The sequence below is a fragment of the Dromaius novaehollandiae genome, chromosome 14 (genome assembly GCF_036370855.1).
Source record: "Dromaius novaehollandiae isolate bDroNov1 chromosome 14, bDroNov1.hap1, whole genome shotgun sequence".
Taxonomy (NCBI): Eukaryota; Metazoa; Chordata; class Aves; order Casuariiformes; family Dromaiidae; genus Dromaius; species Dromaius novaehollandiae.
Window position 1 is genome coordinate 21,237,238 of NC_088111.1, and position 25,949 is coordinate 21,263,186.

At 44.0% G+C, this 25,949-nt stretch overlaps 1 protein-coding gene across 9 annotated transcripts in view; it reads right to left on the reverse strand.

The window, feature by feature from the left end:
• Positions 1-24,963, reverse strand: part of PIGQ (phosphatidylinositol glycan anchor biosynthesis class Q) — a 40,948-nt gene extending 15,985 nt beyond the window's left edge. For 2 of the 9 annotated variants that reach the window (XR_010391683.1, XM_064520691.1), the window contains exons 1-6: positions 20,478-20,813; positions 19,654-20,354; positions 12,987-13,118; positions 11,283-11,403; positions 5,597-5,723; positions 4,697-4,850 (exon numbers count right to left, since the gene is read on the reverse strand). Coding sequence is in view for 8 of the 9 variants with exons in the window: in XM_064520691.1 (XP_064376761.1) it covers positions 4,697-4,850; positions 5,597-5,723; positions 11,283-11,403; positions 12,987-13,118; positions 19,654-20,354; positions 20,478-20,711 (1,469 nt within the window). In the remaining variant the exon portion in view is untranslated. The other 7 variants (XM_064520689.1, XM_026100440.2, XM_026100441.2 and 4 more) reach the window with 7 other exon arrangements.
• Positions 24,964-25,949: the final 986 nt, after the last annotated feature.

A 25,949-nucleotide genomic window follows, 5' to 3' on the forward strand; every position in this document is an offset into this window, starting at 1 on the left:
TGCAGAAATTTGAGAAGTGTTTTTTTCCTCCATGTTTTACCAGAACTGGCAGTTGGGGGTCTCCTTTTAGGGAAAAGCTGGCAGAGTTGGTGAGTAAACATTCCCACTGGCAGCAGCCGGCTGGCCAGCCAGCGTGTCTACAGCTCCAGAGCAGGCGCAGAACTTCTGCCTCTTGCTCCGTGGGGGTGTCACAGCAAACAGGGCCAGAGGAAGAGAGAAAGAAGCTGGGGTTACTGGGGCAAAGGGGAGCAATATTTAGGGGATAAAGGAGAAAAATCCATAGGAAAGCAGGTGTCATTAGCTCCGCTGCCCACAGAACAAATTATTTTTATTTCAGACCAGACCAGTTGGCCAAAATCAAACTAATTCCAACTGGAATCAAAGGAGAAATGCAGACTTGTGGCAAATGAGGATCTGACTCTTCAATTTTCAGTCACAGCTTCTAGAACAGAGAGGGTAAAAGAACACAAGGCACTGCCATTTTTCCAGAAAGAGAACATGACCATGGTATATTATGAAAGAAAATACCCACAGTCCTGTCCCAGAGGCAGATCAACATCCTCGCTCTAAGTATGTAACCAGAAATAGATCATAACCCGTCCCTGGCTCCCTTCTCTTCATAACAGTTGTTTCTCCCCTCTTCCATCACTCCACTACTGTTGCTTAGCATCTCAATAAGTCTTTTAAGGTCTGCTTTGAATGTCTCTTCCCACCCAGGCCAACGACAAAACTCCCACTGGCCTCCATAGCAGCAGGATGAAGCTTGAAGTGCCAAACTAATTATTCTCAAAGTACATAGGGACAGAAGACTGACGTAAATTGTCTTCCTGACACAGAGGCTCTTACTTTTCCATTACTACAGAAAAAGAAAAATAGCTCTTCCATCGTGAAGTAAGAGGCTCAAGAGTGTATGTTGCAACGGAGAGAGACACACTGGCCCTGGAAGTTACCAAACAGCACTGCAAGAGAAATTGCAAAGAAGGCTGCAGAGAGATGAGCCAGTCTCTCCACGTATTTACCATGGTATCTACAATTCCCAGAGAAAACCACCCAGAGCTGTAAAATAACAGGCAAAGATTAAAACAAATATTATTATTATTATGATATTTTAACTCTGAGACATTTTAGTCATGTTTGCAAGAGCAGGCATGGAACAGACAGGCTCTGCTTAACTTTTCTGTGGAATTTCAGAATTTAAAAAGAGGTTACACTGTTTCACCAAAAAACCTGCATTTGCCGTTCCAGTGAAAAAGTGTGGGCCAGGCTCCAAAGCAACACGAATTAAATAGGGCCTTTTAATAGAAACTATAGGAAGTCTGTTCCTATGGCAACACTCCTGAGCACCACTTCTTAAATTGCCTCCCTCCCCCATAATCACTCCCCCATCCGTGCTCTGAGAGGTTGTGAGCATCTGCAGCACCCACTGAAGTTCACAAGCGTGCCCTGCAGGTGCTCAGCACCTCCAAGAATTAGGTCCCCTGAGCATGCAGAGAAGTGATGGGGTGCTGTAAGGCAGCAGTGTCCAAGGATTCGTTTGAAGAGCCAAGGATGCAAAGTGGGAAGGTGTGCACTTTTTTGGAGGCTCTACAAAGCCTCCTGTGGTTTGTGTCTCAATATTAAACAAAGCAGAATAGGGTCACGTTGCCTGCAGGCAGTGTCCTGCAGCACCTCCCCGGCACTGTAGCACTACCTGGTCCAAGTCATAGGAGCAGGAATCTACCCGCTGTCTGAGGACGTTCCACTTCTTCCCACGGAACAAGCGCCAAAGAGACGACAGGCCATAAATTTTCAGGCAGTAGAGCCTGAGCAAAGAGAAGACACTGTGAATTAGAGCTGTGAGCTCCTGAGCTTCAATACAAAGCAGCGGTCATCATCACACTCATGCACCCACTGACTTACTGATGCCACACAACTCAGGGAGGCAAAAGAAATTAACACAAGAATGATGCAGATAAAACACTAACTGCTCAGTCATCTGTATATGGGCTGTCCCTTGGCACGGGTGAAGCACGCTACTGCTGAAAGCTATAGATCAGTGGAGGGCAATAGTCATGCCCATGCCCCCTGGCTATGACAAAGCTCTTGACTGTAGGATTTCTGCTACTGTTGATGATGGAGCTGGTGTATGGGGAACAGCAGGTTCTGCTGGAGGGAGGACCCTATGAGCGGAAGCAATCACAAGTCTCCTGTCACCACCTTCTCTGTAGCAAAATAAGCAGAAAGCTTACTCCCCAGAGCTCACCTTCATCTCTCGAGTTTATATCTGCCCCACTCCCCTCACTTCACACCTTTCCATGGCAGCAGCAGCCAAAGCTTTGCCCCTTTCATCTGAGTCAATACAATTCAACTTTGCCTACACAGCACAGAGAGGCAAAGGAGCAAATAGGAAAGGACAGGAGTCCCTGGCAACTGCCTTAGCAAACCATAGTTTCAAACATCTGTAAAAGTGGGAGGAGATCAACCAAATGGATGGCGGCACCCCCATGACATCCTTTCATCATTGGGCTTTAGCAAGTTGGTACTACAACACTTGAAGCTACTTGCCTCCCAGAAAAATGGCAACAGTGGGAGAAGCTTGGGGTAATAAGAGGTGGGAAATAGCGACACCTCCAGAATAACTTGATAGAGCAGGAAAGAGCCCTTGGAATGGAGAAGAGGCACAAAGAACCATGGGCAGCAGTCTCCAACATAAATGGATGTAAAGAAGGGGGGGCAAAGCTATTCTGTGGGGCAGAACAGAGCTCGAGAGAGTATGACCTATTAAAGGCAGACTGGTTAACTAGCCTAGTTAAAGTGCAACGGCTGCTCAAACTTCAAGACGGCACTGTGAAAGCAGTGGCAAGGAGTCTTATCCAAGAGAATAATCTGGTTTTAGGAACACTAACCGCTTCAAGGAATTGGCAGGGTGCCCCCAAAGGGCTGGCAGGCACAGCTCAGTGCACTGATCTCTAGGTAAAAGGGTGCCCAGGAGAACTCCTTCAGGTTGCTGCTACACACCTGCCTCATGGCTCAGACTAAGGCTGCACCTGCCTGCTCCCCCATGCGCAGTGACATAATACCAAGCATGTGCATTTGATTTAGCACCTGCCCCACCTTTGCTGGCTACCTGCACACACATGCCCACTTTCATTTCACTGTGTGGTTAGTTTCGGAAGAGGATCTGAGACTTCACCATCACCTGAACCAGCAAATTCTCTTGCCAGCTGCACAAACACAAGGTGTTGTGGTGATTTTGTGGACGTGGGTGACTGGCATCCCTTCTTGACTCTCCATGGGGGACACCAGGCACAGCAGGGGCAGTTTGCTGCCAGCTTCAAGATAAAGAGCTGCAGCAGACAGCTGAGGCTGGCAGGCTGGCTCCCTGTGGCTCATACAGGAAAACCAATCAGTAGGGAAAAGGCTTTTCCTATTCCGACTCACTGCACAGTTATGAGAGACCAAAGCCTCGTATCCACTCCTCACAGCACAAGAAAGAAATTCCACTAAATAGAGGTGCTGGCAAGAGACTCCACGTAGACATTACTGATCTCAGGTGTAAGCCCTATGCTCACAACAGAACTGATTCATAAATCATCTCTCAGTATTTCTAACTATCCCCCACACTACCTATTACTAAAGTTCTACTATTTCTTCTATTGTTTGCAATATACAGCCCTCTACTCATCCTATGAGAGAATGATGCTAATTCCGTACTTTTTAGGTCAAAGGTTCCCTTATTTATTACCTTGTTTCTTGTCTCCTTGGAAGGAGCAGACAGATATTCTCCAGTGCCCTGTGTGATGCCCAGTGGCCACGCTTGTCAATGGAGGGCACGAACAGAGTATGTTGGTTGGCACCCTTTGCACAGTAACCCCAATGTGCCCAGCAAACCCAGGATGTGCCCCAAAGCCCCTCACACCCCTCCCTCAGAGCCTCTCCCTGGCTCCCAGGCCATGAGACCCTTCAGTAGGTCTGGACAATGATGCAGGGATGGTGTCACAGCCATGCTACAACCCCAAACCTGCCAGCTGGGCTCCATGATGCAGACAGAACCTCTAAAGCAGGGCACAGTCAGGGACTGGGCTTCTCCAGAAGTACAAGGGTTCCCATTTCCTCCTCCTCTCCTCCAATATCCCTCAAAACTACTAGGTAGGGTACAGCTAAAAAGAGGGAATCAAAGGGATGGCATGAACTATTTATTGCACTCCACCTCCTATGTAGTTTTATTTATTCCAGGTCACTACTAAAATAAGTAAATATTAAATGCAAGAGAATTGAAAGATAGGCTGCTTGTACTGCTGTGGCCATTGCTTCTACATGCATAAAAGAATGCAATACATTAATTTTCAGCTTAAACTGTGAATTCAAGAGAGCTATACCAGGAATGAATGTACCCAGTATGATATCTGGGTCTGGGATAAGATGAATGAATATCCCACAGATGTGATATATGAAAGTTTAGGTTTTGTGGCTTCTTTGGTGAGGAATCACGCCACTGTGGCCCAGGTATTCCAGATACCTGCTTTTAGCTAGTGCTTCTGTATGATGAAGGTCCATCTGGTTTAGCAAGAGGCTTTGACAGCATCAGCAGTAAACATCTGCCACAGCAGAGAGCTGTTAGCTGCAGTACTCCACAAATTAAAGACATGCCCTGTGCGCACGCATTAGCCCTTCTCTCCAAACATACCTAAGACACAAACAAGAGAGATCAACTCACCTGGCTCCGTAGACATAGAAGCAGTAGATGTGGAAGGTCAGAAGAGCAATGATATCAGAGAGGATGCAAAGAGCCACAGTCAGGCCCAGACAAGCTGAGAGACCAACATACCAGAGTATCATCTCAATGAATGGAGACATCAGGTGAATGTAGCCTAGTGGACATCACAGAGTGTCAGAGTAAGAAAAGGACATTTGACTGAAACATCTTCCTGCTGAAAATCCCAAAAGACCCTGCCCTAGAACGTTGCTCCAGAGATCACAGCTAAGACAACATGGAAGTAAAACTGGAAAATTCCTTCAGCTCGAAGGAATCTTCTATTTAGGAGGGCCTACAGAAATTCTCTTCCCTCCTAGGTTTCTGTCCAGGTGTGGCAGCTCTGTGAGGAAGGGGGGCACATGCTCAATTTGAACGGAGGAGTCACCGTACTCCACATGTGATTTATTTTTCTGGATTTGTGTCCAGGTTCATAATTACATTTTAACCGCATGTGTCAACCTTCACTGAAACAAATTCCCAGGACAGGGTCTGCATTTATGTCCTGAGATAACACTTGTCATCCCTATCCTATCAACTACCTCTTACAGGGCAAAGACTACAAAAGCCTACATAAGAACTAAAACTTTCCCTTGGACACTAACCACCAATGGCACCAAAAAGTAAGTTCTGCTGTGACTTGCATTATTTGCAAAGCATCAAGCTGAACACTTTATTTAATATGCATGACCTTCTTGTGTGGGAATCTAACTTTGGCTTGAGTTCCCAGAGCAGAAGGACTCACAGACGAGTATGCACTTGCAGTGGTACACTTTGATTCATTATTTACCTCTAGGCAAACATTAAACACTTGGGAGGGAAGAGATGAAAGCGCAGGCTGAGAAGTTAAACAGTTGCACTTACTAATCCAAAGATGGATGTGGTAAAGGAAGAAACGACCCAAAACCTGATCCAAAGCTCGGTTCATTTTCAGTCCAGCTGGTGCTCCCATTAGCCACTGGAGCAGGTCCTGGAGCTCTTTAGCTATATGCTACAAACAAGGAAATGAGATAAAAGTTTATCGCATTGAATAGGTTCAGTGTACTGAACATGCTACCCCAATGCACAAAGTATTCTCACCGCACCCTAAAAACCAATGGGGAAAAAAAGCATGCAAGCAAAGAACTATTTTGTAGAAAACTAGCTAAATCAGATATGCACCTTGATGGACAAATGACTCTTTTCTAAACCTAAACATAACAGCACAAGAGGAAGCCGATCTGTTTAAATGGTCTCAGTGCTGGGAACATGAACCTAGTGTTTGTTTCTGGCCATCCCTGGTAGACTTGCACAGTATGGCTTCCTGACATATTGAGACTTCTTGCAAGAGATGGGCAAATGCAAGTGCACAAACCAACTTCATTAGACAGACAACTGAAGAGTCAGAACTGAGGGAGCAATCTAACTATGGAGAAGGCGATCAGAATTTTTAAAGGGCAAGAGGGTGGTGCACCCCTGAACAGGAAAGCTGAATTTTTACACCAAATAACCTGTGTGTGTTTACAGCAGGGTACAAAACATAACTATATAAGCATACTTTACATATAGACAAACTTTGTTTATACTCTGAGGTGTATTAGGCAAGATTAACTGTGTGTGCTGATGTATAGTGTATAGTGCTGATCTTGCTTAGCTACATCATAGCAGCACTGCCACTATTTTGTCTCTATTGCAGGCTTCTGGGAGAGATACCTATTGCATCCCAGTAAAAAAGAAGCCCTCTGAATCACTGAGAACAAAGCCTGAGTAAGTTCACTACCCAAGTCACTGAGAGCTTTGACTCACAATCTCTGGTGATTTAATCCTAGGCTGATTTTGTTTACTGATTTTAACTCTGCATCCATCCCTCTGCCAAAGGTCCCCCTTGCAGTAGGCAGGGCAGAAGAGAGGACGGCTCTGCTCCTCAGCTGTAGCACTTTGCGGCTTGACCTCTTCATGCAAGCTGAAATCAATGGTGAAGTCCATTCACCAGATTGTTATTTGAGGTAGCTGAGAGGGGTAGTCTCCAGCAAACAGGTGGGGAACATACCTGGGAGAAGTGACCTCTAACACTTTCCTGCATGAACAGTTTGAGATTGTGAGTGAAAGCCTTCAACCTCTGAAAATCCCAGCCATAACCAAAACCATGCATGTGAGTTGCAGGGAAAATCGTGCGTGTGCAGAAGAATCAAGACATGCTACCTGAAACTGATGCACTGCAGCCTGCTTTCCCCAACATTCATATGCATAATTTCTCTGTAGGCAAATGATTTCCAAAGAGTGATTCCATTTTACTTATTAACCAACACAATCATTGTAAAATGAGTTTGTAAACATGTACTTTTAATGTAGTGACAAAATTATGAGCTCCACCTTCAGCTTGACCAAAAATTCACTTAACAACGTGGTTCCCTTTTTTTCTTTCATTCACTGTCCCTCTATCCCAACAATCCTTAAAATTATCTCACTGCAAATCAGAACTGGCTTGAACTCATGGATCTTACCCTTGTTGCTGAGAAAGAAGTGTTAGCTACTTTATAAATAGACTGCTTTTAATATTTAAAGTGTTGGAGTTGTAACTTAGAAAAAACATTTTGTGATTTTAATGAAATATTTAAATGCTTGAAAGTAGTCCTTCAGCAAGGCTGTTTTCCAGCACTGAATATTTCTGAGATTTCCAGTTCCAGAGGTGCTGTTAAGTTCTAACAGGGCATTGCAGCTTTGGTAAGGTGCCTTAGCTTGCTGTTACTTAGCTGGGCAAAGCCTTTCAAAACAAGGTCATAAGTCATAACATTGCAGGTTGTTTTCCTATTACACTGATCAATAGCAAGCAGAATCAGAAAAGGTGGCTAGGAAGTCCAATCCTCTTGTTGCAGTCATGAACACTGAATGTGCCTAGTATTGATAAATGGAATACAGTCTATTACATGGAAATTGTTTCATTAAGGGGCTGTAGGGACATTACCAATCTGAAGACTGAAACTAATGTGGTTAGATTAGATCACTGTGGGGATATTTTCCTTACAGTTATAGTCTACTTGCTAGATTTCATATGCAGAGGCTCTAGTGGTGATGTGACATCAACAGAGAAAGACACACAGGTCTACCACTCTAAATTATCTGTTTTATTCTGTTTATTGCTTGGGTTTTTCTGTAGTCTCTTAAAGAAAGGTTGCTTCACGTTGCAATACATAAGGCTAAGCTGCATAGAACCAATATAAGGGAATAGAATATTTATGCACATGCTCTAGTGAAAGTCAGAGAAAGAAAAGCCCTTCTTACTATACACATTTGCCCTGTATCTGTTGCAGGGGTTTGGAGCTCTAAATTTCACTATTTTACAAATGACATCTAAGAATATTTTCCAGGCAGTGTTCTCTCTGCTTGGTTTACAGATCAGCAGAACATGACTGAATAGGATCTTGCATTCAGTTATCACTAAGTCCCAGTAACATTTTGGGAGGTATGATCTATGATACTGCTCCAAAGATATTACAGTGTAAGGAGAAGAGAATATAGCCAGGATAGAAGATGTGTGTGTGTGGGGGGAAGATGGTTTATAAGCAGTTCTTTTTAAAACAGAAAAATGTAGCATTTTCAATTAGTTGATTTTTTTTAAAGGCTGTCTGAAGGAAAGCAAAAACAAGGACTGTGATTGGAAGCCTGGTGGGAGCAGGAAGAAGGAGAGTAGGAGTTGTGATGGCACCTACAGAGAGATTATTCACATTTTCCATGCTTGGTTTTGAAAGCCTGCTCAAAATCAGTCCTTCGTATTGCATACAGCTACTCCCCAGGTGTCTCTGAATCACATCTGCTTCATATACTGACAAAGGCAATTTGCTATTACGGTCAGCACAGCTCATCAGGCAGTGAAAGTAGGAGCTGCAGTCCATGATGTCTTGTGCATCATCAACAATCGCCAGCTAAGTGCTGATTTGAGAACCATTATATCAGGGGATGATGAACAACAGCCAAGGAACATGGCTTGATCCTCACGTAAGCAGGCTGAGCTTGTGACCCTGGCAAAAATAACTTACCTGCTCCTGTTTCTTTCCAGAGAGATGTCTGACTGGGGGTGGGGGTTGGGGGGGGGGGGAAGCCACAGCAAAAGAAGTCTAAGGTACAGTTTGGCAGCTGCATTTCAATTAACATGCAAAACCAAAACAAAACAGAGAGGGGTACACAACACGACCTCTGGAAGTGATAGGTTGGAACTGCCAGAAGGCGGCAGAAAAAGTATGCAAAGTATCCGGCCCCACACCTTCACATAGTTAAAAGTCTGTCAATATAAAAATCAATTAATCAAATCAATAAGGTTTTTTATATATAATGTTTTATTTTCTAACAGACACACTGATGAAAGAATCATCATCATCATCAGATCTGAGGTGCTTATCAGAAACAGAAGAGCAAGGAGGACTAGGGAAGAAAAAGTCACTCATCCTGCACATGGGAAAGTTTGCATTACTGAACTTGGCAACACATAAGCACTTGAGAAAGCTCAAGTGATGGGAATAATGTGTACCAGATGGAGACTCAGCAGCAAAGTGGAAACGTACTGTTGAATGGCTAAGAGGAGATTTTGCTGTCATACTGGAAAACAAAGTGATCCTGGCTTGTACACCACACGCTGAAGTCATTGGTATATTTTGGGATCACTCAGTTCTGTATTTTTTATGGTCGTCCACAATTTAATACTCTTAAAAGAAGAAAGCAAGGCTGGAAAGTAAGAGGAATTGTAAATGGCCTGAACCAATAAGCTTGGAGATACTGCAGAGAAGAGAGAGGCACAAACTGAACGTCAGGCCACCCACAGCAGCGGAAGTTAATGCTTCCAGGAAAGTAAGTAAACAGCTCTTGGGGATCCTGAAGTCTGCCTACTTCGGAGACCTGGTGGAAATAAATTACACTATGATGTGCAAGTGGATTGACAGATGAGCTAAATTATTGAAAGAGGAATGAATGTGCAACTCTCATAGGCAAGCCCATCCAGGACAGGTGCTGTGATCAGATACACCTTGAGCACAGAGCGCATCCATCTGCCAAAGACACTGGGCAGATGGAACACTTCCTGGAGCCACCTGTGAAAACAGGACTGCAGCCAAAAGCCACTTCCTTGCAGATCTGTTAAGAAATCAGATTTCTGAGAGCTAGACCCCTACAGTAATCCCCGAGGGAGAGCTCTAGAGAACTTAAACTTTTCCAGCTGAAATATCTGTAAGGGAAAAGACTTAGAAATAAGACTTACTAAAGACTTTTAATTTATAGCTCAAAAACTACAAGATCAAATGTATTCCAAAAATTGTGGTCTTTTTTACCACCCCATCACTGCTGCTGAAGAAAATGTTTGAAACATGCCATCCTTATAAGTTTCACTAGAAAAGATAACAAAAATAGTAATAATGATGATCCACAGCTATGCTGGCTACTCCGTACACTCTTTCTGAAATAGGAGCATGTGCAAGAATGATTAGAGACATATGGCTTGTGATGCTGAAAATGTTAGACATGGACCAAGTAGATCATCAGCAGGGGAACTCTGAGCTCTTCCCAAGAAAGACAAGATGATCAGGAGAAAATATATTGTTGCTGGAATTCTATAATCAGAATAAAATTCCTCCCAGCTGAGAAGCTGGAGAAAGAGCAAACAGAGGACCTCCAGCTGCAAGAAAGAAACCAGTGGAAAGATCGACCTTATCTCCCAGCAATGAAAGGAAAGTGGGCAAAGAAGAGATTAGGCTGTGCAGGGTCATGACAGTGCTCAACACTGGCTGCACACGTATTCCCAAGACAAAGAAGCTCTTAAAATGCAGTGAACTTCAGATGAATGGCCTGGTCTCCAGCCTCTGAAGTACATTATATGTTCCTTATTACCACTAAACAGATGTATTGGAGTGATACACTTAAAATGAGCCACCAGAAAAATCAGAATATTATGAGTCATACTTGTTCTTCACGAATTTATGCTGATGCTGAGGGTTCTTAGTGGGCAAAAGGAGTTGATGTTTGAGAAAAGCACAGGACACAGCAAGTCTCCCCTGCCTACCACCATTTCAGGGTTTTGCATCCTGACTAGCTAAGGCCATTAGACTTCCCCATGAAATTCCTCTTCAAGAGAATAGCTGCACTGCTTGTCAAGTTTGGTTTTCCATCAGTTTATCAGACTCAACCCAGGCTACTGTTTTCTTTTTCCAAATGCCCCACATAACAACTTGAGGACACTTCCTGTCAGCTCTAGAATAAAAGTACTTTGGCTTGATAATGACTCCAGTTTGCTGTTGCACAGTTGTGCCCATGACATTCTTGTTACTTTGGCAGCTGGAACAGTCCTCCAGTAAATTTCTAGTTACTATTCACTACACAGAGCAGAGCTTGTTCCTTTTGAGCAGCCACAGTAGGCTTGATCTGAAGATTTCACTGTTTTTGAGGAGTCCTGATTTGCCTGACTTGAGATAGGGCTCTCTCTGAAATTCTTGTACATAAGGCACTGCCTCCTTGAAACTACCTCAGGCATCAAGAGCTGGTCACCATTCATGGCAGGCAAAAGAAGAAAGGCTCTGTTGAGACTCACATCAGCCACAGGTATAAGAGTGTCAGCAAGGTGACCAATCCGGTTCTTTCTGTACAGCCAGGACATTAGCAGTATCCCCAGAGCAACATCAGTCAGCAGTGAGACAAAGATGTTGGCTTTCCTGCATGCAGGATAAAGAGAAACAATGTTAAAGAAAAAGGACAGTGTTTAATGTTTCAATAACAACTACTGGCTTCACTTACATACCCTCTTTCATCTTCCAGGGACAAAAGGACAATTACTTAAGAGATGCATTGTAGAGATCTTTTGACTTTCACTGCTACTTCTGTGGCCAAACACTGGGCCACTTGGAGCCTGCTACAGTAAAGTACCATTTTAGTAGGGAGAGTGAATGAAGCTACAAAGAGGAATGTTAGACAAAGTATAAATACTCAGTGGGGATTTAGCAGTACTAAGGGCACTGGTGCTCAGATGAACCTCACATTGAGATCTGATGGCTCTCCAAGAGGTATACTTTTGTTGAACCACTAGTCACTGTAATAAATAGTGTTTCTGGGTAAATGAACAAATCCAGAAGGGCTGATGAACTGCCCTCTCACTGCTAGAGTTTCTGAATGGAATTCCATGACCTGAGTTATGCAGGATATCAGATTAAACAATCACAGTTGCTTTTGGCCTTAAAATGTACTAATCTATTTTCAGTATTCCTTGGGAATCTATTACTGCAGGATAAGAGAACCACACAGAACAAGACTCACTACATAATGGCCACAGGGCATCCAATATTTGTCTCTGATCTCTGACTCCCCCTCTTCTACTCACAGTGCTGCACATCTGCTTTTTCTGTTACACTGATTTTGTTACTACTGTTGGAATCTCTGGTCTCCAGTTACTGGCAGAAAGACTCCCTGAAAGAGTGGGCAAAAGATGGGAGCATGCAAACCTTTCTGCTCTTATGGAAAAGGCCACTAAATATTGATTAAGTCTTTGGCTAGCAGTGGCAACATCTGTGAAAGCACTGAGCTTGTGGGAGTAGTGATAGCAATGCATTACACACACAGGTACAGTACAGGCTTAACCTGGGCAATATCCCAGTCTTGTTTCCCAGGCCAGGGCAGTATCTTGCAAAAGGCACATCTGTAATATGAAACAGTGTGCAGGGTAAAGATCGGCAAACTAGCAGGGAGTTGAGAGAGCAAGTCAACACAACACAGTGCAGTGAGGACCCTGCGGTGTTGTCGTGCTAGCCGGGCCACCTGTGGAGTCTTGCAGTGGGCACAGCATCCATGGTTTGGGTTCCCTGAACCTCCAGCTCCAAGAGGAGCCACCTCACCTCTGTCTGGTCATACCACTAGAGAGAGGTAGGTGCCTGAGGCTTCTGAGTGGAAAGGGAGGGGATTAGCAACACAAAACAGAGCCCAGAGCTCCGTAAGCAACTCGGGGCAGGAGCAGGGGGGTTCTGCAGAACAAGTACAGGATTAGCGTTAGAAACAGAGTGAGACAGAAAATATCTCAAGCCACTCTAGGGTGATAATCCCAATACAAAGCAAGTGCAAACTAGACATCCAGCACAGAAAAACAATGAGATGGCAGCTGTAGGATAAACTCTCTGATGACACCCTAGCCATGGAAGTGAATTTTTTGGCAGCTAGAGCAGAAATTAGCTGGTGCATAGATGATGAAGGCTCCAGAAGGAGACAGGGTTAGAGCAACGATGTATGTGTCTGTGTGTGTACTCCATACCTCATTAGTTGGATCTGATTTTGAGCCTTCTTGTTGCTGCTGATGACCTGGAGGTGCTGCAGCCGATGTCCCAACTGCTCACAAGTCGAGAGTTTACTCCATAAGAAAGACAAAGGCCAAAACTTCAGCATTCTGTGGAAAAACAATGGGAATCTTCCTTTTTGCTTTTGTCATAAAGCAGGTTTTATTGTGTTTGTACAAACTCCCACAAAAAATGTTCAGTGTAAAGTTAAGGTTGTGTAACCAGAGATAGTGACAATGTAGACTGATTACAGAATATTAGACATTAATGACTCCCTTAGAGGTTAACAGAATTTGGGCAGCCTTTCCAAACCAAGACATCTAAAGCAGACAACCCAATCTCTTACTTCCATCTGCAATCCTGTAAAACAAAGTGCCTGTCTCTTCCACAGAAGCCAGAATGCAATATTGATTCCGGCCTGTGTTTTGGGATGTATCACTAGGATGGCACACAGCTTTATGTCTCCAAGAGACTGACGTCAAGGCAATTCTGTATATAGAGAAAGGATGCAACACAGCTTTGAATTGACAACTGGATTTTTGGACTGGAATGCTACCGAGGATCACCAAGGATCTTGCCTCTTACTCTTGCAACTTATTCACAAATGCCAATATTACTAAAAAACAATTCTTTAATTGTCCAGTTGCTTCTATTGGGAGCTAGGCATTACAAACAACTGTTTTCTCCTGCAGTTCCCTTTTATCTCTTTCCTTTGTTTTCTTTTTCTTCTTTTTTTTCTTCATCACTTCCAAATTCCTTGCTCAGGGTCTTCATTCCTATCTTCTTCACATCTCCTTGACAAGGGCAACCAGCATTAAGTAGATAACACAACACTTAGTGTTTAATTAGGTTACAAAGTTAATGTCCACATTAGGTTTGTAGGGGAGGGAATATTCACACAGTCCTTTTTTATGACTCAGAAGGAAAGTACTGAATGATGCCCAATTATCTTTGGGAGTTACTTTTATTACCACACAGCCCAGAAAGCAGGGAGGAATGGTGATCTTCTGTAGTCCAAAATGAAGCCACTGAAGGTAGGTTGGTGAAAGAATATGTAGCAGTGGTACAGTGACATAAAGTACCATATTTAATCTGAGGAATACATCTGGATGTTGACATGATTAGGATCACTTCTTTCCTGTATACAATAGTTATTTCTCTCACTAAAGGTGCAGGAATCTATGCTCACTTTTTGTTATTTTTTTCACCTACTCTCTTTTAGTGCTTTGGCATGTTCCCTTCAGTTTGCATTCATTCCAAATGCTAAATCCATTTCTGGTATACTGCTTTGCTTTTGAATTTGCACAGCTGTTTGGATCAGTGAATTTGGCCTGGAGATTTCCATGAAAAGTGTACATGCTTTCACCAGATTTCATCTGGCAGAATTCAGCCTGTGATCTAGCAGCAGGGTAATTTTATGAGTGGACAATATAAAATGCAGACTGGGGCTCTGGCTGTTATTTATACAATATTCCAGCCTCACAAGTGAATCCACAAATGGCAACTATATGGCTAGTTCAAAATCATGCTTGATTCACGGGGTTTGCTTCTCTTTCCTCCCCCCATCCCTCTAAGCCCTTTCAACCATACTTTATGCAAGGCTTGTCAGTTTAAAATCAGAGTCCTTAAGTCCCCTTCCCCCTCTCCATTAAAATTTCAGATACATTGGTTTTGAAATCCATGCAGTGTACTGTGAATCATTCTCCTTAATTTGAGGCCTCTGAGTTATTCAGCTCTTCATTACAGCCACCCACCTCAGAGACAAATGAATGCACTGTTATTCAGCTGACTTGTCAGGAGGTAATATCTAAAGTGACAGAGGAAAGAGCACAGTATGGGGGGAGGGAGACACAGTGGGTAATCATGCTGGCCACTGATCTCAAAGACCTGGGTTTGTAGATTCACTAAGGCATAAGTGCAGATGAGTTTTCTCTTCCAATTACATTCTAGCCCAGTAGTTCCAAATTCTGACCTGGAAAGCCTTCGCTATAGCAGAGAATAGCACTTGCAGAGAAATGCTCTCTCTTTCAGTGAGGTTATGTCCAAAAGGCTAAGGATGAAAATTCAAGTAGGAAGTAATGGCTCTGGGGCCCTGTGCTAAATGCTCACTGGGCTGACTCCCTCCCCACCCTCTCCAAGCAACATGTGTTTCTTTTACCATTCTTGCTGCTCCATGACTCCAAAAGCAAGAGGCAGCTAGCTTGGGGGTCACCCACTGACCAGATAACCCTGGTCTCCTGTGTCAAAGAAAAGGAGAGGTTCCTGCTCTGTTCTGCTGGTGAGGAGTGTGTCACATAAGTGATAACAATTATCAAATGAGCCTTGGCCTTAGAAGCACATCCTCCACATGTCCACCCACTCTGATGTTTCCCAATGGGCAAACATATCCCCTTGAACACGAAAGGCCGTGAGGTTGTCTCACATATTGGAAGAGATACATAAAAGGTGTCTGCTTGTCTGTATTACGGCTAACTCTTTCATTTTTCTTTCCACTGAATATCAACTAAACCAACCTCTATTCTACTCTTAACCAAAAGAAAGTATATAAATACAGACATTTAAATGAAGACACACAACAAAAAGCTCAATAAAAAGTTGCAAGATCAGCTATGGAAACTTCCATCTGTAAGAGTATTGAGGAAGAAAGCCAAAAATACTTCCTGTGTGGTCTCCTACTCCCTGCCTCATCATAAATGCTCCCACTTGTTTATCACACTTATAGTATATGGAATGATTTTTAGAAGTATAATGGAAAACTAACCTAATTAATAATAAAAAAAAAAAGACTGCATTTATATCACTGCGTTATTGAAAAAGTGTACAGCAGGAGATGTTTGAGGTACTTCCAAAGGTAAGGGATTCTAGCAATGAATTAACATAGCCTGCATGAGTAAATCTTGAGTTTCCAATTCAAATTCATTCCAAGAGCAAGAGTGGACTCTTCAAACACTGGATAAAAAACAGTCTTTTTGAAACTGGATCACACACAAATGTTAAAGCTCCATTAACCAGAATTCCCTGACTGCCTTGTTGCTCTTTGCTAGAAACTGCAGGAACAATGCCTCCCTTCTGGATGAGGAATCAGAGGTCACATCGTGTCAGTAAAATGCTATCAGGCAGCTTTTTTTTTTTCCTCTCCAAAAGGAGCACACATACTCTGTTGCCCCAATACTAAATCATTCTAATGTTCCCAACAACACACTAGAGACTTTTCAGTGGTAAAGGAAATTCTGCACGCAAGTCCCTCTGAAGATTAAATTGCAATGACCACCACTTAGCACAAGGTGGTGCTGAAGAAATGTCTTATTTTGAGGTGAGTAAGACTTGTACAGGACTTAAGGGTATTTTATAAGCTTGTATCAATGTTAATGCCTAAAAAAACCTCATTTTCTGAGATTTCTAGATATATCATTGTTTCCCCAGCACAAATATGCAACAGTGGCATATAAAGATGATGAAAGAAAACATGCAAAAGCCCCCAAGCCTCCACAGCTTGAGTGGACATTGTTAAAGTATTTCTTTAGCTTTTCAAAGCTGACTATCCTTTAATATCACAAAAACCTAGGAAAGAAAGAAGTCTTGCAGTATATCTCAAAAGACAGAAAACTGTCAGTACAAAGGGAATAAGCAAACTTCAGAACTTAGAATCTCTCACTGAAAACTGTCTGTGGAAAGGACCTTTTCCTTACATGAGAGAAGAGTTAACCCATATTTCTCAGTCACCTCCCTAAAAGGCATCAAATAGAAAAGCAGCATACCAATGTACAATATTTAAGCTTGACAAAGACTAAATGACATAAAACTTTTCAAGTAAAAACTAGCACCCAGAAAGTCTCCTTGGAGAGTGGCTCCATTATCATCTGGTTTGATTTTAGCAGATCCCTTTCAGCCTCTGAGTGGTGCTTGGAGAAGTCTGGACAAGAAGACATCCTTATCTCCCTCTCCCTATTGGATTCTATCCCCACAGAAACCAAGGAAACTACCAAAAGGAACTACCCTAGAGTAACAAATCTTCAAGAAGCATCTCTGATTCAGCATGTATAAATAGTGCAACACTATTGTTTTCCCCTTGAGACTGGGAGGGTGTGCCACAATGTGGGGACAGAGACTTGATGGCTTGTGTAGGGATGTAAAAGGGTACAAAATCAAGGGGGTTCAGTTCCAGCCAGGCCTTGTTTCTCCTTCTTTGTCTATCCTCTGATCAGAAGCAGTGAAAACCTGGTAGATCCCATTTTATGCTGGGTATGTCCTGTCCCAGCACAGGGAGTAGGGGACTGGAAGGACACTGATCTTTAACTACCTTGAGCCTTCCCTGCATTGCATACATCAGCAAAAAAGGAAGTTGTACCCCACATAATACGGTAAATTGAACTGAACTGCACTAAATGACTTAAAAGGTCAGCCAGAAAGTTTGTCATAAAACCAGGTATTAATCTCTTTTCTCCTGGACTGATGTTTTAAAACACCCATAAGATAGATAAATATCATGCTGGTACAACAGGTGAATAAAACAAAGCAGGAGGAAATCTGTATCCATCCCCCAAGATAAAGAACAGATTAAACCTAGGTTTAAGCACAGCAAGCTTCACATTCTACATGCTGGTACACACAGCTGGCTGCTAGCCTGGCTGCTGCTCTAGCTCAAAGCAGCTATATTGGGTTTAGGAAAAGCTGGAATCAGAACAGCTGCTGATAAACTGGGCAGCAGCTATCTGTGCCTGACCTGCCAGACTGCATGGAATAAGCCTGAGCTCCCACGTCATGCCTGGACCCTTGTCTCCTGGAGACCTGTGAGGCTTGGGCTAAATCTGAATCTAAGCCTGGTCTGAGTGCTAGCACTGATCAAGGTGAGAAGTCTGACCTTGAGACAAAGTGCCTATGCAGAAAAAAGTCAGCTTGTTTGTTGGTGGTCACATACAGCCCATGGAGAGCCAGGAAATGGACTTCCAACCTTCTGACTCCCAATCTTCTATTTAACTACAAAATTCTGACTTCATTACCATTGGCAGCCAAATGCAAAGCTAGTGTCTACAGAGCCATGCCACAAACCTGTGGTTCCTGGTTATATCAGGTCTGACTTTGATCTTAAATCTGTTTTATTTGAACAGTCCAAAAATGGACAGTTTTCCCTTCTATATCAAAGTGAGTAATCCAACTGTTCAGCAAACCTTTGTGTATGAAGAGTTTCACTGTAATTTTTCATGACAGTATCATACAATTGGAAACCTGTTAAAAGATTCCATTTCCCATACCCTTAGGCTATACTTGAGAAAATTTACCCATGAATACAGTAGTAAATTTGATTAATCAAACTGTCCTCTTGCAGCTTGGAACCTGAACTCCAATCCCCTTTCTGGCAATCCAACACAACCTTACCAGGCAGATTGCCCAGACATGTTATTAAGCTTTATATAAAGAAGCTTTTCCTTTTCAGATCTGCTCAAAATTTCTCTTTAGTGCAGGCATTTGCCACACATTACATTTGAAGCATCCTATTCACAACAGTGAAATTCCACTGCAGCCAAGGATAGACAATAGGATTTAACCAAAGACTCAAGTAGACCAGTATTCCCTTTAACCTCCTGTGATAAGGTCTCAAGGTTGCAACACTACTGTCCATTAGAGAGATGATGGATTTAAACACACTATTTGCTGATGTTTCACAGCCGTGGAGGGATTCATAGCAAACAGAGTTTAGGGAGTCCCAGCTACCAAGCCATTAAGGAAGACCCTCACATCCTTCTGCCAGCCATGCTCTAACTGGAAAACCTATGTTTCAACTATGATGAAGTTAAAGTGGGGCTGAGCTACCCCTGCTGCAAATGGAGAAGAGCTCAGCGCCTCCCCAGAAAAACCTTCCAGCTCCTCCAAGAATTTCACCATGTTTGAGAGAGTCTTTAGCCTTGTGCTTAACCAGGAATCTCCCCAGACTTTAATAGCAGGTCCATTGTAGCCTGTCTGCAACAGATGGTTTGTCTGGAGCTTCTCTACCTGCTGTTGCTGATGGAACTCAACACATTGCTGGCTTACACTGTGTTAAGCCTGTGGATGTAGTGAGACTGGCATAAACAGCAGCCCTTTCCCCTCCCCTTCTCACAGCTGAGACTCTTATCAACCGGTTCCCACATTTCACCTCCTTGCAGTTGGGTCTGCACTTCTGTAGCGGACTACTGTGTCCTAACCTTACCAGTCACATAAGGTAGGTCAGTCTGATCTACAATCTGCTGGACTGTGCCTGCTGGGATTAAAGTCCCTGAAAGGGGCTGCACTGCAACTGGCAAATGTCATCTACCATGGTCCCGTCCTCAGGGAAGCACCCTAGAAGACATAATATCTTGTCAGCTAGAGCCCAGCTCTGCAGTCTTTACCCATTATGTCAGCTGCTGAACCATCCAAGGGCCCTTTTACATGCTGATGATCTCAGAGGTCAGGAAAGCAGACACCTGAAAGGCACCTAAGATCTGCAGGACTACAAGCAGTACCAAGAGATATGATGAGATTGGTACAGTTCACATAAAATCCATTTCCCAGTCAGTATTTCTCATTGTGGCTGAGCAGGAACACTACCTGTGCTGCCCTGAAAACACCTAAGCACGAATTACATTTCCATGCAGCATGTAAACTGGCCAACGTCACATTGCTTACCTGCTCTTACAGATCACAGAGGTAAGTGACAGCAGGAATGTCAACAGCATACATGCAGGCACAGAGGCCTGCTTCATCAGCTCCACAATGATACTAGCTTCAACTCCATCTGACTGCCAGTGGGTCAACTTGATGGGCCCATCATCATATCTGTCTGTCATGAACAATATCTTGCTGTTTGCAACTGTGTTAAACATGGCAGCGAGCTTTGAAGCATCATCTGCCTTACAGTCAGTGGAGGTAGCTATGTCCACTGGGGGATGTAGATAGGAAAGCATGACTTTGCGCTGGTCATAATATACTAAGATGATTTCTTCTTCCTTAGGGCTGTTAGACTGTTTCTGAAGGGTAGAACAACTCCAAAATTTGCTGTCTCTCTCTTTGCTTATCTGAATCCACGGCTTATGGGAAAATATTGTCCCAAGGTCTTCCAAGAACTTACTCAGACTCTCTTCTTTCTCCTGTTTGCTGTTGCTCCACGAGCCAAGCACAGAAACTTTGATCTTCGTCACCTGCTGGACTTCACTGAGATATTGCTTCACCTGGACTGGAATAAAAGGGAAATGGACCACTGCAAGGATAACAGCAGAGTTCTGTTCTGAGATCCAACGACCGATCAAAATGCCACTTTCTGCTGAGGAGCAGCACGAAGGAAAGAAGACCTTAAGTACCATGACAGCGATCCTTACAGAACGGTACACCTGCCAATAAACACAAACACAACATTTGGGGATGGCAATCACATACAAAGAAAATCTGAGCTGACCAAAGTCATTGGTGAGGAGGCCCACTCAAGTTTTAAAACACTAAGTCTAATCACTTGCCTTTGTACTGAAACTAGATACTGTCATTTGTGACAGCCAACGGACATTTCGAATCATAGAAGTATTTAGTGGGCTCGTAATAAACTCCAGTCTTTGAAAATGATGGGTGGTGAGACTGGAATTTTCCAGCAAATTTATTTTCCCAGTCCTGGAACAATCTTTCATGACGGTACACTGGGAAGCGCACACACACTGCTGGACTGGCCAAGATGAGGACTCTGTCCAGTCTTGCATCTTGGTATCTTGGTTCTGACACTGGATACTCCTGAAAACTCCATAGAGAAGGGCCTAGATAGATACATACTGTGATGCCTCTGGGGAATATTTCTTCCCATTACTCACAATCAAATATTGGTTTATGCTATGAAGCAAGATAATTTCAGAGCCTTCTTTATCTTCTAGGAATTGGGAGCTGTGCTCTGTAACAAACTCACTGGAGAACCTTGGTCAGATCACTGAACTCTTCTTGTCTCACTCCCCTCATCTGGAAACAGAGATGATAGTTTTGAATTAAGTTGTGAAGACACTATGATGATTAACTGATTAAAGTTTATATAGTAGTTTTAATTCACTAGATGCAAGATCCTAAAGAAGAAAAGCATCTTTACTTTATCAGTATTCTTTATCTAATATATTTTTCTTCATGTCATTAAGAAAACATTTCAATGGCTTTGTAAGACCTTTACAAAAAGGAGCTTTAAGGCAGTTGACAACGTCTCTTTAAATAAGGTTGAGGTTTCTAACAGAAATATAATTGCAGTAAGGAGTGCGCTGGTACAGAACAATCAGCATCCGGTGCCTGTTGTCCTTTTCTGTCCTTTAGTGCTTTGTTAGAGATGTGAAAACTCTACAAGCCCCTAAGGCTGGCTCCTATACGAGGGACCAGTCAATTGGAAAGAGAAACAGAGAGTGTATTTATAACATGTAGATAGGATGCACAACATGGAAGTCCCTGGCGCTTTTGTTCTTCTCTCTATTTAATACAGGACAACGGATCTAGTAAATCTCAGCATCTGGCAATTTGCTAAGGCACAGAATAGGCAGTGGGGAAGCAACAAAGGCAAGTAATTAACCTAGTCTCAGAACCACAGCCCTGCCAAACACAGCAGCAGGAAATGTCTGCTCATGAATGAGTTGTCAGCCCCTCAAGGCAAAAGGTGAAGTTTCCTTGGCATCTATCTCACCCGTGCCACAGGGAAAAGCATCACAATTGCAAGGACTAATGTTTTCCTGGGCCTGAATTTTCCCTTTTACAGCAAAACTGCAAAGCACGCCCCAATACTTCCCTTCAAAGAAGTGTAAGGGTGCTTGTGAGAGGTTCTGTGTTTGCAGCATGCTGCTCAGAGTAGGTGGTGTTCTCAGCTCCTGCGGGGAGTGAGCACCTCACCCCACCACCTGGCACACCCCTCTGGCATTTTGAGGCCACAGAGGGAGGTATAGCTCCCCCTCCTTGGCCCCCAGCAAAAGGGAAAAAGGAAGTGGAAACGCGTATCAAAAGAAGGGCAGAAAGAGAAAATGGCACACTGACATCTTAGGACTGTAAAGATAAAGGACACCAGGTGTGGAAAATGTTACAGACCTGCAGTACAATTGAAAGACTTAGTCTTTTGCCAGATAAAGCATAGTATCTATTAGATTCAGATAGACTGAAAAACAAGACATCAGAACTCATTTTTCATCTCTATTGAAATAGATAATATCAGGGTGGCTTTTTTGGGGAAGATCATGAGGAAGAAAAAGTACACATTTCCTACCTAGAAGAGTCTTTCCTGAAACAGATAAGAAACTTTGATGAAAATCAGCTAACAGACACAATTAATTAGACTAGTCCTTGAAAAAAAAACTGAAATAAAACCTATCCCCTACATTTCACTTTTCCCTTCTTTAGAAACTGTGGTTTGTCCAAGAATACTAGCCAAAATAGTCTTCCCTGCACCACCTCTCCTTCCTGCATACCTTACTCAGATTGTTAAAGAAACATTATTGAGATGAGATTTGGTCCAGGATTTAGCTTTAGGTTTGAAAAAGCTTTTTCATTTTTTGCTAAGATCTATACACACATTAACAGGAAAAAGGAAATAAATAATAAGTAAATACAGGAACCCAGAAAGAAAAAAACAGATGGAATGTGTCAGGAATGTACATATATACATATGCTCAGAAATTATTCAAAATAATATCAATTTAGCTAGAGGGATAAAATTTTAGCTATATTGCAGTACCAAAAACTTACAAGTGAAGTTTACCAACAACTGAATACTTTAAAAACTGAAACTGAGTTGGCCATTTTAAAGGACCAAAAGAAAAACAAAGAAATAACCCTACCTGAATGTTTTTTTTGTTTCTGTTTTATTTATCAAAGCTACCACCAGTAATATTGAAAAGATAAGCCTATATCTTTTTAAAGTTGAATTTTTATTCTTATTTTTCCTCCAGAGGTGTCACCATTGTTTGGCAGTATCACTACAAGAGATCTCCAGTGTCCCTACATGGCTCTCCTTCCTAAAGGTGTGCTCATACAGGAGACATTTCAGAAAATTACTGAACTGACTCTTTCAATTCAGTTATTTTTCAGTAAGATTTTTTTTTTTAAAACAGCCATCTAAGTGGTGGAAAAAACTCTCATGGAGGAAGAATATTTCTCATCTTTATTTTCGCTATCTTGTTTTTTCTCTTGCCTTCCCCAACCTTTTAAATTAACTTAGTTTCATTTGGCTTACTACCACGACTATAGCTCAGTTTGAACAATAATATAGTACTTCATCTGTCCTTTTGATGCCGCATATATTGCTGAGAAGGCTTTGCTATAATATTCAGCAAATATAAAATATCCCTATAGTTGAAAACAGACCGTGTCCTATTTATATGTTAATTTGGCATATTCTTGTAATCAGGGAACAGGTCTGGGAGCTCAGGAAGCAGAGCTTGTACTCCCAACTCTATGAATTGCTGTGTATACCTTATTCATTTTAATATACTGTTTGAAATCTAAAGTTGACATTTTAAATGTCACTACAGGCATCTATTTCACTGCTGCTAATTTTAACAGAAATATCCAAATATTTTTACTCCATGCTCCCAAGCAGATGCCCAGAACTGCCCACTGTTTCTAAGCCAAAACCCCCAGCCTCTCCCCAAGTAGCCATACCAAAAAAAAAAAAAGAGAGAGAGAGAGAAAAAGAGGATAGAGCATAAAATTAATTAACTTGCTATTTAAATCAAACAAACAAATAAACGTAGGACTACAGAACTGGTTCGTTTCATAACTTTAAATACAAAAGCACTGGCAACTTGGGGCAGACGTGGCCCCAGTCTCATCAAATGGGCTTGCCGCATCAGCATCGACTATGCCAAGCAGTGCTAATGCAAAGGGAGTAGCCTTCATGGGCTCTGGTAAATCTGTGCCTGACAATTCAGAAGCCCTTCTGCCAGAGTTTAGGGTCACCAGGCCAGGAAATAACAAAAGCACTGAAAACCTGGTTATGCCTGTCCCTTGGGGACAGCCGTAGGACTGTGTCTCCCAGCAAAGTCTTCCAACTTTTTGCTCATCTATTTTTTTTGTGATTTACAAATCTGATCTTTGTTCGGGAAGGTATTCATGGGACACGGACAGGCCAAGAAACATTAACAGCTGTAAAAGGCCTTCTCCTCGATGCCCCTTGCTCCAATCCGAGCCTGGTTAAAGGCAAATAAAGCGCTACCCTTTGGCTCTTCGGCTGCCTCTACAAAAACGTGCTGGGACCACGTGTTGCCGTCCTCGGTCCAAGTTTTCTCAGTGACAGGGGTCGCTTAAAGCGGTTAAGAGCGGCCAATTAGCCCTTCCTGGCCTCGTTCGAGCACAGCTGGGGAAGCGGGGGAGCGAAGGGCGGTGGGGAGCGGGAAGGCCCCAGGGGTCTCTTCGCAGCGACCAGCGGGACCCATGGCGCAGCGAGGCAGGCCCGGGGCGGAGGGCAGGCAGGGCGCGACCTCCGGGGGCACGGGGGAAAAGGAGAGCCCGCCTCCCGCAGGCCAGGCACGCAGAGGGCAGTGGCCTGACCGCCCCGCTCCCCGCCGCGGCCCCCCGGGCCCGCCGCCCTCCTACCGCGCCGCCCGCCGCTGCCATCCGAGCCACTTCCGGGGGCGGCCGCGCCGTTGCTAGGATACGCCGTCCCGCCAGAGGCCCCCTTTGTGTTCCCGCGGCGCTCCGGCCGGCGCCCTGGGCACGGGTTTGAAGGTTCCGCCGCTGCAGCAGCCCGCGGAGGGCAGCCGCGTGGCGCCCTGGCCGCACAGGGCGGGGAGAGCTGCAGGGCGGCACCGGGCCGGGCGCTTCCGCTGTGGCCGGCTTACAGGAGCGGCCCGCGACGCCCCGTAGGCGGCCCCCCGGCGTCCCCGGGGCCGGGCCGGGTCGGGCCGGGCCTCCCCGCCCGGAGGGAAGGGACCGGCAGCGCCAAGATGCTGCGCTTCTCCGAGACTCGTTCTGCGGGGCAAATGGCTGCTGCCCGCGCTTGCTGCCCCCTGGTTTCCTCGCCGTGCTGCATTCAAATAAGCAAAATGCGCCCGCTTTGTTTCTACACTGCGCTTGCGTGATTTCGCAGCCAAATTAAAAAAAGGGGGTGGTGTGTGCGCGCGTGTATGAGAGGATGCTCGAACTTTTAGAGTTTTAAGACAGCCTCTTCTAAATTTCTGTCAACCAAACCCATCAATTTTCCATGTGCCCTTAGCTCTCAGCCTGTCTGTGATTTTGCCCTGAGGCCCCAGCAGTTTGCAAGCCTCTGCTGCAGCCCTTATTACCCGACTGGGCTGTGAAGAGCCAGTGCCAGCCTTGGCATCCCCTGCATGGCCTAGTCCCATCCGCTTCCCTAACCTCCTCTCCCGACTTTCTCACTCAGTCCTTTCCTTTGGCTGTCTCTCAGCTCCTCTCTTTCCCCTTGTTTTTAAGGTCAAGTAGCTCAGCAGCCTGGGAAAGACCAAGAGCAGCCCCTTCTCCTTGGAGCCTGCTCTTGTCTGCTGAGGCTAGGGTCAACTACCAGCTCCCTACAGCACAGGATCCTGCCTTCTGCCCGTCTCAAAAACACAGGACGCACTGGTATGTCAGCTTACCTTTCAACTGCTTGTCTCCAAAGCCTGCCTCCAAAATGAGTGCAATGCGCTCTGTTCAAGCTGTAACCGCTGTGCTACAACCGCAGGCTGAGCCTGCTGATAAGGAAAGTCAGCTTTGTACTAACCCTTCAAACACTGGTATCGCTCAGTGCCATGACATGTAGGTCACAAGAAAAGCCAGGGACTCACATTCCATCATGAGACCCTATTTTCCCCCTCCCCATGGCTTTGGCGAGCCCCCATGACCTCTGTTTCTTGACATTAAATGGAGGAGATCTGATATGAAACCATGAATGGTAACAATGTTGTTCAGGAGTTTCACTGCCATCGCATTCCTCTCTGTTTCATATGTACATAGTGTGTATGCATACACACACACCTAGCTTGTTTTTG